General features: G+C 36.9%; 2 protein-coding genes across 2 annotated transcripts; one reads left to right on the top strand and one right to left on the bottom strand.

Annotated features, from left to right (window-relative positions):
• Positions 1-1,450: 1,450 nt before the first annotated feature.
• On the bottom strand, positions 1,451-5,710 carry LOC114821487 (LEAF RUST 10 DISEASE-RESISTANCE LOCUS RECEPTOR-LIKE PROTEIN KINASE-like 2.1). The gene is made up of 4 exons (XM_029093762.2): positions 4,205-5,710; positions 3,477-3,521; positions 3,228-3,344; positions 1,451-2,766 (listed from the first exon to the last, which is right to left on the bottom strand). Exons 1-4 carry the CDS (start codon positions 5,043-5,045, stop codon positions 1,685-1,687), a joined length of 2,085 nt encoding a protein of 694 aa, XP_028949595.1. The 5' UTR covers positions 5,046-5,710; the 3' UTR covers positions 1,451-1,684.
• A 1,275-nt stretch (positions 5,711-6,985) lies between these two features.
• LOC103418508 (rust resistance kinase Lr10-like) lies at positions 6,986-9,891 on the top strand. Its single transcript, XM_017327638.3, has 3 exons — positions 6,986-7,874; positions 8,129-8,164; positions 8,643-9,891. The coding sequence occupies exons 1-3, from the start codon at positions 7,097-7,099 to the stop codon at positions 9,692-9,694; spliced, it is 1,866 nt and encodes a 621-aa protein (XP_017183127.2). The 5' UTR covers positions 6,986-7,096; the 3' UTR covers positions 9,695-9,891.
• The last annotated feature ends 3,150 nt before the right edge of the window (positions 9,892-13,041 follow it).

Below are 13,041 nucleotides of genomic sequence, written 5' to 3'. Positions count from 1 at the left end.
TGCTGTCCGTCTCTCTCTATTTCTGCTCCCCCGTGCGCCCTCCCTTCTGTGCTTCTCCTTTCTTCTCTTTATTTTCCGTTTTTCCACTTCGTCCGCTCCCCTCTCACTTGCTTTCTTTCATTTTTTAATTCTTTTCCCTTTTCTTTTCTGCTGTGCTCTCTCCTTTCCCGCTGTCTGCTCACTCTCTCCTTCATTATTCTATATGTCCTTGTGCCATCCTCTCTGTCTGCCAGCGTCTTTCCCCTTTCTTCCTTTTAATTCTTTCTTTTCCGCCAGCCCATGTACCTTTTTCTTCTTTTATTCCTTCCGCACTGCCTCAGTGCTCTCTCCCTTCTGCCTATTTTATTTATTTTCTTTTCTTTCCGCCAGTCTCCCACTCCTCTTTGTCAGTGTTTCCACTTTTCTTCCTTTTAATTGAAATTGATCATAAAACACATTTAACTGCACAATAACACAAGGTAAGGTAAAATGTCACAATTTTAACACAAAAATATCACAAAGACTTTAGAAATAGATGATATAAATGCATGAAATATATGAGTGATCAAGTATCTAAGGCTTGAAGCAATGAGCGTTGGGCGTAAGAGATTGCAATATAACAGTTCACTGAACCCTTCATTGGCTCCAGCAAAGGGCAATATTATCGTTGATTCATGGACTACGCTGACATTGTTGCCAGAGGACTTATACAATAAGCTGGAATTGACGGTGAGTCCATAAGATTAAGACGTCTGACTGACCCTGAACGCTTCCTAAGCCTCAGCTACAAGACCTAATCGACTATCAAAGCTCCGGTAATCACTGCGGATTTCACTGGTGCAGATGTGAAGTTACAAGCTTTCAACACTTTCTCAAGAGTGTCAATGGATATAGTTTGCTTAGCTTTCAGACCCATTCGTTGAGAAATCGCGGTCTTTGGCAACATGGCACAAACGAAAGAGACTCTCTTTTAAGCCTACTGATTGCAATAAATATTAATTGGGTCGCATATGGAAGGCAATATGCTGTAGTCTTTGTATGAAGAATAAATATTAGTTCTACCTTTCTAAGTTAATTTGAATTCAAATGCACATAAAAGGTCGTACCCAGTGCACAAGGCTCCCGCTTTACGCAGGGTCTGTGAGAGGTGAATGTCGGCTAGCCTTACCCCATTTATGGAGAGGCTGCTCCCAAGTCTCGAACCCGAGACCTACCGCTCATGGGCGAAGGCACTTGCCATCGCACCAAGTGCGACCTCTGAATTCAAATGCACATCCTGAGATAATAATCAAAGATAGCCACGCCTTGATCAGGTACCTTCTCCTCCTCTTAAAGCTTCTCATATGCAATTGGAATTGGAAGCATTCGATATAAGCTGTGTAATTTGTTTAGTTTCTTTTGTAGGATTGCATTCTTCAACATAATATATCGATATCGAACTTTGCTCATACACAAATTATATATCTAATGCTTTCCATACTAATCGAGATACGATTTGTGCATAAATTAATCCTTGTACGTACCAAAGCTAAAAACTGAAAACTAGAAAGCAATCAATGCCATTAAATACAAGTAGGCTATTTGTGCTTATTGGGTACACTAAACGTTCCTTTGCACATCAACATTGCTACTAGCTATATTAATTCTCTGAATTTTCATCTGCAATCAAAACAATTTCCGTAGATGTTGTCGTTGTCGATGCAGCTTATGCGGTACTTGAACTGTCGCCAGGAACCACCTCTGGCATTTGTTGTCGGTATAAGAAAGGCTTTGGAGGCATTTGAAGGCTCTCAATTTCTCCCTCAAGCATCTCTACTACTTTATTCATAGAAGGACGGTCGCTAGGCTTCATTTGTATGCACCACAACGCCACAATAATCATCTTCTTAATGATTTTCTTTTCCTCCTCTGTAGCATCTCCGATTGTAAGGTCATTTCCTCCACTCAGCTGGTCGAAAACCCATGTTGGAAAGTATATTTGGCTCAAGTGTTCTATATTTACGTTTAAGTTCTTTCTTTTTCCAGCCATTTCCATCAGTAGCATCCCAAAACTATAGACATCAGCTTTGTATGAAACACCTCCAATGTTTTTGTAGAAAAACTCTGGAGCTATGTATCCGGGGGTTCCTCTCGCTGCAGTCAAAGACACAATGCTATTATCTAATGGGCATAGCCTTGCTAACCCAAAATCTGAAACCTTCGGAAGAAAGTTCTCGTCGAGAAGAATGTTGTGAGGCTTGATGTCGAAGTGCAAAATTTGCATGTCACATCCTCGATGCAAATATTCAATACCACGAGCCACTCCAAGTGAGATTTCAGACATTTTCTCGCAACTTAAGGAGATAACTCCTTGTTGAGAAAATATGTGCTTATCAAGAGACCCATTAGGCATGAAGTCATATACAAGAGCACGCTTTGAACCCTCCACACAAAAACCAATAAGTTGGACCACGTTAACATGGTGAATCCTTCCGATGGTAGCAACTTCATTGATAAAATCCTGCCCGTTGGCTTTCGACTTGCCCAACATCTTGATGGCTACAAGACGGCCACTGCGAAGCTTTGCCTTGTACACAGAACCAAAGCCACCTTCCCCTAACTTGTCCTTAAAACCTCTGGCCATCTTTCTTATGTCCGAGTAAGAGTACCTTACTGGCATGAGCTGATTATTCTGCAGAAAGTCTTCTATATTTTCATACATGGACAAGTGCCTCCTTTTGCATTTGTATATTATTAATGCAATTAAACAGGGAAAGCCAAATAAAAATTTGACTACTTGGAAGAGTCCTGCACGTTTCAAAAACATTGGAGTCACCAAATAGATTGATTGCTGTAATATCATCAAACTTGTTCCTTTAGTGCAACAATATTTTTCATTAATTAAGCAACTGTTTGGAAATCCTTTAGTTTTAATTTTTAATCTAAAAAGAGAGAGGAAAAAAAGGCGAGGGGAAATTATAGAAAGAAGATATGGGGATGGGGGTGGGAGATGATGGAGAAATGGAGAATTTATGAAACAAAAAAATTAAAGGAAAACACTTTGAGATTGTTTCAAAGACAATAACAATTTCTCTATCCTTTTCACTCTTTCTCATATTCTTCCATATTCCCCTGCAACCTTTAACTAAAACATAATAATAAGAATGAAAACAAAAACAAAGTGATCATCAAACATTCATTTTTGAATGATGAGTATCTGAAGCTAGAAAAAAGGTGCATGATAGCTGAGTACGAGTAGTTCACATTACCTAGGAAATAGTACAGAATTATCAGACACCCGTAATAAAGGGAGTTATACCTCAACTCGTCCCTAGGGATAAACTGACCATAGCGGATGAAGAAATACATCTGGTACAAAACCGTTTCTGCAGCAAAGCGATGAATATCGATCATAGTTTCCAAATGTAATTTTTTAATAAATATCAAGGTGACCACAAATAAAGAAACTAACTACACATGTATTATATATAAGCCGCGTTAGAGAGTAAACCACTTGCCTAGTGCCTCTACTGTGGGCAGCAAGATCTTGTTGTACCAATGTTCTGCATTGCAAAAGAAGAAGAATAATCATTAAGGATCATATATATTATTTTTCCTCTAAAGGATCATATATTATTTACCATTAAGAGAAGAAAAAGGGTGAAAATTAATATCATAGGAGAATGCTAGCTACCTTTCTGCTTGTACTTTCACTTATTACCTTCTACTTTTTTGTAAGATCTTACAATATTACTTGATATTCCAAACTGCCTATTTTCTAAATATTACTAGAAAAAATAACAATATATGAATTCAATAAAAGGTGAACCATGTGCTTTAGTTAAACAAAAAATCATGACATCGTTAATCGAACAGTGAAATGATTTCTAAATTCGGATTAATGGGGTATTTTGCAGTATTAGTTTATAGTGGTATGCAAAATAAACAGTTTTGATTATCAAGTAATATGTAAGATCTTAAAAATAAAGCAAAAAGGTAAAAAGAGAAAGTACAAAAAGAAAGGTAGCGATATTTATATGACATAATTTAGCCCCGAATACGTACTTAATAGAAATAAAAGTTTCTCTCCCATTCATATGGTCGATATTTATATGACATAAGTTATTCTAGAGTTGTAAAACCTAAATCTCCATAGATAGACAGACTCCCGTAATTGAAGACTAATTATTTGCTGAATTAATTTGGTTACTCTAGCCTTGTGAATAAGAGAAATAATAGACACTACCTTTTCTGGTTTCGTAGCTAAAGCACTCAATTTTGCTCACGTTGTTGAGCACACAAGTCCCCTCTGTGCAGTTTGAGGTGCTACAAGCCTGGTCAAACCATGAAAGCTCGAAGCCATGCGCTATTTCACTATATATGCCTTCACAGGACGTCAAGTGTTGATGCATGTCTTGTACGGATAACGAAGGTGAGACCATAAGCATCTGCGTTAGTTCACAGGACTCCCCCAAATCCAATGAACTTATGGAGCCATTCCAGCCAAAGATGGAATAGGAAAACATTCTTAAACCATTGGACAGAGAAGAATTGGAAGAATAGGTGCCGTCCTTGACGCATGGAGCTGTTTCTACAAGGCCAGGAGAATGCATTGGATTTGGACAGTTCATAAAAATTATAGGCCGTGCCGTGTAACTAGAACTTATGTCCGGGCTATTTGAACTCCACGTCAGTCGGGCTAGATAAGTGCTGTAAGGATACCCAGAACTAAAGTTGGATGAGGTTAAAGAGTAACGTGGGATGGAGTAGTAGTTATCTTTCTTTTGAACAGCAGCATCCACAACTCGGATTGTAAGGTTGTTGTAATTGATCGCCTTGGCGTAAAACTTTCGCTTATACAAGTAGAGGACTGTAACATTTTCCTCACAAGTTAGCTCATACGTAGGGTTGCCGCAGTGTTGAGGGTCTCCCTTTAACCGAAATGGAGAGCTTATGTCAATATTGCCACAAGAAAGAGTACAATCAGAATTATTTTCAGGTATCGATGTTTGGGAACAAATAAAGGGAAGAAGAAAGAGTAGAAGAAGGGCTCCATATGCAACTAGTAAGAGACTTCCTCTACACATGGCAAAAGAGAATATAAATGTATCAAAATTATGGAAGAGGGCAAAAAAGCTTAATGGGGAGCAAGGGTTTTTGGCTTAAGGCAAGAAAGGGGCGAATTCAGATATAAATTGGCCGCTTGGAGCCCATTATTTATGACAAACGAAGCAAAGACAAACCCACGAGACGAGTAAAACTAGGATAATACTGACAAGCTGACCACTTACGTGGTCCAATAAAATTATTCCACCTGTCAAGTGAAACTCAATCAAACACTTGCTTATTCTTGTAACCAATCACCCAGTCTTCTTCCTCAACCCTTCTTTCTCCAGCAACCCCCGCACTCCGTCTCACTCCCGACCACTCCCAATCCTTCTTTTCTCCGGCGACGTCAGTTTCAATCCCTCTCCGGCGTCCAGATCTGAGCTCGGTAAAATTGGGTTATGGAAATCCGCGAAATTGGAGGTTGTGGAAGACAAGAGGTTTGGAACTTTGAAGTTCAAAAGAATTGCAGACTCTGATGAGAGAGAGATGCTGGGGAGGGAATGCGGTGAAAAGGTGGGGCATCGGTCGATGACCACTGAGGAGGGAATCTGGATGTTGGTCATGGGTTATGAGTTTAGGACTTCAAGGTGTTTGGTTACTAGAATAGTGGTGTTTTAAAAGGGCTGTGATATCCAAACATGTATTTTTACTTCTCATACAGCCTTTTAATTTTCGGTCGTCGGATCGGATATCGGATGAATTGAAGAAGATCAATGGATAAAAATTAACAAAAAGTGTGTAAGAAGTAAAAAAAAGATCTATAAATAGCACAACCCGTTTTAAAATTACAGATATCTTTATATTATTGGACCATGTCAGTGGTCCGTACACTTTTGATCCTGATAGGTTAGGACCCAAGTATTATTCAATTTACTCACTCTTAAGTGGCCCAATAAGTATTATCCCCGGTGGGTACACTTGTGGCCCAATTAGTAAACTCCCGATAGGCATGGAGATGGTCGCCGGAGAAGGTGAAGGGTTGGGCTGGGCAAGGAAAGAAGATGGGAAGAAGAGAGGGTTCTCGGGTACAAAATGTGTTTGGTTACAGAGATAGAAAAATATTAGAAGAGAGTTAAAATGCTAGGTGTTTTAAATTTATTGGCCTGTAAGATGGTCAGTAAATTAGGTACTTCCTGGGAAGATCCAAGTATTATCCTTTCCCTTTGTTAAAAAAATAAAATAAAATATATATATATATATAATTTTTTTTCCCACACACTCTCTTTTCATTTTCTGCACTTTATTTTTTTTTATTTTTAAAGGCCAGAAATGTACATATACATGTGTACGTAGGAGAAGAAAAATCGTATGTAAAAATCACTTACCTTTTTTCTTTTATTGAATGAAAAAAAAAACTTTAATAAATAGTTTTTCAACATAACAACCATAGTTATCGCAAAAACTTTAAAAATACATTAAAGACGTATGCAAAACACAAGTCTCATCAATACTAATTCCAACAACAACAACCAAGGCTAAACTAAAGAGAACAAATTTGCACAACCAAACTATATTGACAACTCCAAATTCTAGAAGGGTAATGTTAGAGAGATTAAATTTATAGAATAAATTTTGTAAACTCAATGACATGAAAGTTGATAATTGGATTATTACTAAAGTGTTAATCTACCTAGCATTACTCAATGTAGAATGACCAATATTGAAGCCACACGACCACAGAACCCACCTCATCTAACTCGGAATAACATGTATAATAATGGGTTGATCCTGCCCATCTGGGGAAGAAACAGTTTCCAGCATTCCAGTTTCATGTTATGGCGAGTAACAGTTGCATAAAAGCGACTAAAAGTTTTTATTTGATAACGATGGTAATAACCCATAAGCAAATCACGACCAAGTCCTTCAAATTGAAGTTAAAAACAAAATTGGGTGGAAGATTAAAAAAATTTAGAAAACCGTTTTTGGGGGTAGGAAATGGAACGAAGGGGTGAATATAAAAAGAGATTATTATTTATACCCAAAACATAGGGGACTTCTGCAATCCCATATCTTATATACAATCATATATATGAATTACCAAGATACCAAACTTCTACAATCAATATTCTCATTGGATAGAATGCTTCTGATCAATTTCTTGTGCTGGTTTCTCATGATAGCAGATGCTGGATTTGTAAGCACAGTGTATGGCGACAGAGTAGTCCCTGAAAACTGCAAAGTAAGACACTGTGAACACCACGGTCCAGCCATCCGATTCCCATTTCGACTTAAAGGACAGCCATTCTCGTGCGGTTACCATGGCTTTGATCTATCATGCACCACCGACGGCCGAACTGTGCTTGAGATGCCATCCTCATCTAACAAGCTCATCGTTGAAACGATTAACTACGCATCTCAAGAAATCAGAGTATATTCCCAAAATGATTGCCTGCCGAAAGATATTTTCTCTTCCTCGACCTTTCAATTTGTGCATGGACCGTTTGGTACTAATTCTACTTTATTCAGTTGTCCGTCACCATTACCTGAAACGGACGGGTATTGTCTTATTGAACTGAGTCGGTGCCCTTACGGCGTTGACAATCCTGAAAACCAAACCTACTACTATGCTGTCGACGGCCGGTGTTCCATTGGTCGAATGAACCTAGTTTCTTGTACCAAGCAGCTTGACTACACATCAGTTCCAGATATTTCATCAGTGAAAGAATACAGATCTCTGAAGCTGCAGTGGTCCAAACCATCATGTGGACCTTGCGAAGAGATGGGCAAGCCTTGCAGACTGAAGAGAACCATTGGTCAATATAATTTCACAGATAATCAGACTGAAGAAACTGAATGCGTGAGCGAAGGTATCCTTTAATCTCCCATTTAACTTGACTTGTTGCAGTACTTTGCCGGCAAATATTTCCCTCTTTTTCACATTGACAAGGTTTTAATTAGCTAGTTTGTGCAGACAATATATACAACAAATTTGGACTCAAAGAATATATTCGAACTTTTTATATTAAATGAAAACAAAGATTTATGCAAACAATTCTTCAAGTATTTTATTCTTTTGATAACAAAAGTACTAATTATTGACTTAATTAACCTGTTTTTACAGATAGTACCCGTGGAAGGACAAGCTTAGAGATATCTGGTAAGTTGTTCACATATAAGCACTATTTTTACAAGATTGAATTTGAACTGCTAATAGTTAGGTTAATTTTTGCACACTTGTGTGATCCATAATCATAAATCTTAGATGGAGAGCTAAATCCAAGACGGTTTGGATTATTGAACCTCATGCCAGTATGTTATATTTTAGGGTCCTAGTCGGAACTTGCTTCAACAGGCACCAATTTTCATCATTTGTTTTTCAAGTTTTGGATCCCATCCTTGAAAGGGTTCTTCTTTTAAGGTACAAGAAAACCTTATGAGTTCAAAACTCAGTGCCAGCATCCGGATAAAAGACACGTTAACTTCCCCACAAAAGAACCCTATATATATGTATAAGTATTAATATAAATTCAGTTCTGATTTCTGGGGGCTTTATCAGTTGGAGGCAATTGTGATTTATTTTAATTTAATTTAGAAATGGGTTGGTTCTTAACGCAGAGTTTCTTCTGTATCCGCAGGTATTTTCACATTTTCTGTGGTTGTAACAGTCGTGGGGACTCTCATTTACCGTGTTTATAGCTCCAACAAAATAGAGAAAACAAATCAGTTGAGGATTGAAAGATTTTTGGACGATTACATAGCACACAAGCCAAGTAGATATTCCTACGCTGATATTAAAAGGATAACAAATCAATTCAATGAAAAGTTAGGTCAAGGAGCCTATGGAACAGTGTACAAAGGACAGCTTTCCTCCGACTTACTTGTAGCTGTGAAAATCCTCAACAATTCTAATGAAAAAGGAGAAGATTTTTTAAATGAAGTCGGAACAATGGGTCGAGTCCACCATGTCAATGTGGTTCGCATGGTTGGTTTTTGTGCTGATGGGTACACAACAGCTCTTGTGTATGAATATCTACCACATGGTTCACTACAGAATATCTTATCATCAGCAGATAGTAAAAGCGCTTTCCTTGGTTGGGATAAGTTGCATGAGATTGCTTTAGGTATAGCCAAAGGAATTGAATATCTTCATCAAGGGTGTGACCTCCGAATCCTCCATTTCGATATCAAACCACACAACATTTTGCTAGACCAGAATTTCACCCCAAAAGTTTCCGATTTTGGTCTCGCCAAGTTGTGCTCTAGAGATCAAAGCGCAGTATCCATGACTACCATCAGAGGGACCATTGGCTACATTGCGCCCGAAGTGTTCTCTAGGAACTTTGGAAACGTGTCCTACAAGTCAGATGTCTATAGCTTTGGAATGTTGCTGCTGGAAATGGTCGGGGGAAGAAAAAACTTTAAGTTCATGGAAGAGGACTCCACCAGCAGCGAAGTCTACTTCCCAGAATGGATTTATAACCTTTTAGAACAAGGGGACGACCTACGGATTCACATTGAGGACGGAGGAGATGCTGAAACTGCAAAGAAGCTAGCTATTGTGGGTCTATGGTGCGTCCAATGGCACCCCATAGATCGCCCTTCCATGAAAGTTGTTATTCAAATGTTAGAAGGAGAGGGTGACAATCTAACCGTACCTGCTAATCCTTTCCGGTCTACTTCGAATTGACTGAATACAACTATACTTTGTGTGAAATGAAAGTGTTCAAGAGTTGTACGACTACCACTCATAAAATTTGATATGAGAGGTCAAGTGCTATCATACTAAGAAAGTTAAATATTAGGTTTATCTTATATCGTTGGATGTTTTATATTTTATGTAATATATAGAGTTTATCTATTTAAAGGAGTGTAGTTTTTGTGTTTTATATATATACACACACACACATGCATTCTTTCTTCTTTTCAGTAAAGCATCGAAGTTACGACCATTTTTTTCTTCTTTTCAGTCTTTTAATTTCTTTTCTTTATTGACTTTATATCAAAGTGTTTCATGAAAAAGCTTTTAGGCTTTTGAGAAACAATCTCAAGTAGGCTCATAGTCTCGTCATTCTTTTTAGTCACTAAAATAAATATCAGACTTTGAAACTTCTTTTCTCTTAAATTTGCTAATAACTAAAATTACTTGTTAATCACTAGCATCTATGCATCGTTGTTATACTAAAAGTATCTATAATAGACTCTCCCAATAAGCTGCTAACTAAAATTTATGAACAAATTATAAAAGATTTATCTCCGTTCACACTCCGTGTATCTTGCTCTTAGGATAACAAAACCGCTACGAATTCTAAATATGCGGACAGAGAAATGAGCTCCTAATGGCATGGCTGTAGTTATATTTATACAGAGCTTCTACATTCTCTCTAGTAGTTTTTGTTCAAATTTCAAAAAACATGATTTAAGATGCTTTATCTTAAAATTCCATTACAAATTTCTCGTACTGTTGCAGTTTCTCTAGGCGTGCAGAGAATATTTTTTTTAACCGTGCAATACAAGTTTAGATCACAGATATCTAATCCCAATATAAAATTATTTATTATGAGTTGTAATTTTTATTTTTTTATTTTTTAAGTTTCAGACGTGAGATTGCATTTTTTAACAATCACATCCTGAGCAAATAAATTTTGATTACCCAATTTAAAAACAAAAAATTATTACCTTCAAGTTGACACTAGTGACATTTTACAACTATAAACTCTCAGCCAACAACAATTTATGCTTTCTAGCATCACATCTCAATACGTAATGTGATGAGAATAAATTTCATGGAAATTTCACTGATGTTGGCCTCAATGGCAATTTCGAAGAATTGTATAGCAATTTTTTTCTTTTGGTTATGGAGTTGAAATTCAAAGTCATCATTGATATTTGAAGAGAATAAATTTCATGGAAGTTTCACTAATGTTGGCCTCAACGGCAATTTAAAAGAATTTTATAGCAAAATTTTTCTTTTGGTTGTGGAGTTGAAATTCAAAGTCATCATTGATAATTTCAATGACAATAGATTTCATAGAAGTTTCACTAATGTTGACCTCCATGGCAATTTCGAAGAACTGTATAGCAAATTTTTTCTTTTGGTTATGGAGTTGAAATTCATAATCATCATTGATCATTTGATGAGAATAAATTTCATGAAATGTTGATGATACACCCTGATCCGGAATGTTCATCTGGACTTCGAGTCGAGCTGTGCTGGTGACACCCGAAAGGTGACGAAGCCAAAAAGTGCGGTGATATGGAAAATATGAATAAATTTAAACCTAAAAGCGACTGAATGCAAGAAAGCACATGTGAGCGGGATTGAACCCAATTCATATGTGATGTCAAAGCATAAGTAAAGTACAATAAAAGTGGAATAAGAATTATACCATCGAAGGTACTCTCCTATATCAACATTTGCCAAGAATCCTCGTCGACACGAAAGTTCTGCCACTAAAACCTTAAAAACAAGGGTGAGTGGGCCTGAAAATAAAGATTTGTAAAACCTTTTTCAAAAACGTAATAACAAATTGCCACAAAACAAGTATAGTTTCCAAATACACACACACACACACACACACACACACACACACACACACTATATTACATATAGAATGACAACACGTGTGAATTGGGTTCAATCCCGTTCACATGCGCAGTCCTGAATTTAGTCACTTTTAAGTTTAAATTTATCCATATTTTCCACATCAGTACACTTTTTGGCTTCGCCACTTTTCGGGTGTCGGCCAGCACAGCTCGACTCGAAGTTCAGGTGAACATTCTGGGTTGAAGTACGTCAATTGACCTCAATGGCAATTTCGAAGAATTGTACAACAATTTTTTTTCTTTTGGTTATGGAGTTGAAATTCAAAGTCATCATTGATAATTTGATGAGAATAAATTTCATGGAAGTTTCACTGATGTTGGCCTCAACGGCAATTTCGAAGAATTGTATAGCAAATTTTTTTCTTTTGTTTATGGAGTTGAAGTTCAAAGTCATCGTTGATAATTTGATGAGAGTAAATTTCATGGAAGTTTCACTGATGTTGACCTCAATGGCAATTTCGAAGAATTTTATAGCAAAATTTTTCTTCTGGTTATGGAGTTGAAATTCAAGGTTATCATTAATAATGTGATGAGAATAAATTTCATGGAAGTTTCAAGGATATTGACCTAGCTAGAAAGGAAATGGATAACAAAGATAAGATGGAGACATGATTTTTGACCTGAATTTTTTGGATGCAGGTTTGATTATATTAGCAAAGTTTGAATCGGCTCCTATGATGTAGGGACAAGGATGGTCTGCCCTCCTTGTTCCAGTGCCCTCCCATGCCCTCCTGTTTTGTGTGGTCACGGTTAAGATACGTCAACATTTTATATTGTTTTTTTTATAGATATAATAAGACAAAAATAAATAGTAATATAAAATGTTGACGTGGCTTAACCGTGACCACACAAACAGAAGGGCATGGGAGGGCACGGGAATAAAGAGGGCAGACAATCCTTGTCCATGATGTAGGGCTGGAAAATTTTCTCGAAAATCTCAAACCAAACAAAAAAAAAATCCGATTCCATACCGAAAAATTCTCAAACCGATAATACAAAATTTTTTGGGATCCATACCGAATCGATCCTGAACCTCTCAGTACGGAAATCGGGATTACATATTCAATGGTTTGGGAATCTCGAACCGAACTGAAAAACTATATATATTTATTTTGGTTGCATGCATGTTGAATGTTGAATTTAAGTAGTTTGATAGTAGACCATATTAGAAATAGAAGTATGAAATTAATTACTATCGAACTTTGCAGCATCAATTCAACTTGATATTAATAAATTCGTATGAAATTTCAAATTGGTATGAGGTAAAAAACCTAACTTTCAATTTATATGAAATTAAGGAACATAATTTTAGGCCAAAAGCTCAAATTTTAGCCCATAACCCAAACATCTCAAATTTTAACCAAAAAATCCAAAAGTCCAAATCCGAAGATCAAATCCCAATCCATCATGAAATACCAAAAACATTTTGGG

Source organism: Malus domestica, chromosome 02 (genome assembly GCF_042453785.1).
Source record: "Malus domestica chromosome 02, GDT2T_hap1".
Taxonomy (NCBI): domain Eukaryota; kingdom Viridiplantae; phylum Streptophyta; class Magnoliopsida; order Rosales; family Rosaceae; genus Malus; species Malus domestica.
The sequence above is the reverse complement of the archived record's forward strand: the minus strand, read 5'-3'. Positions and strand labels throughout refer to the sequence as shown.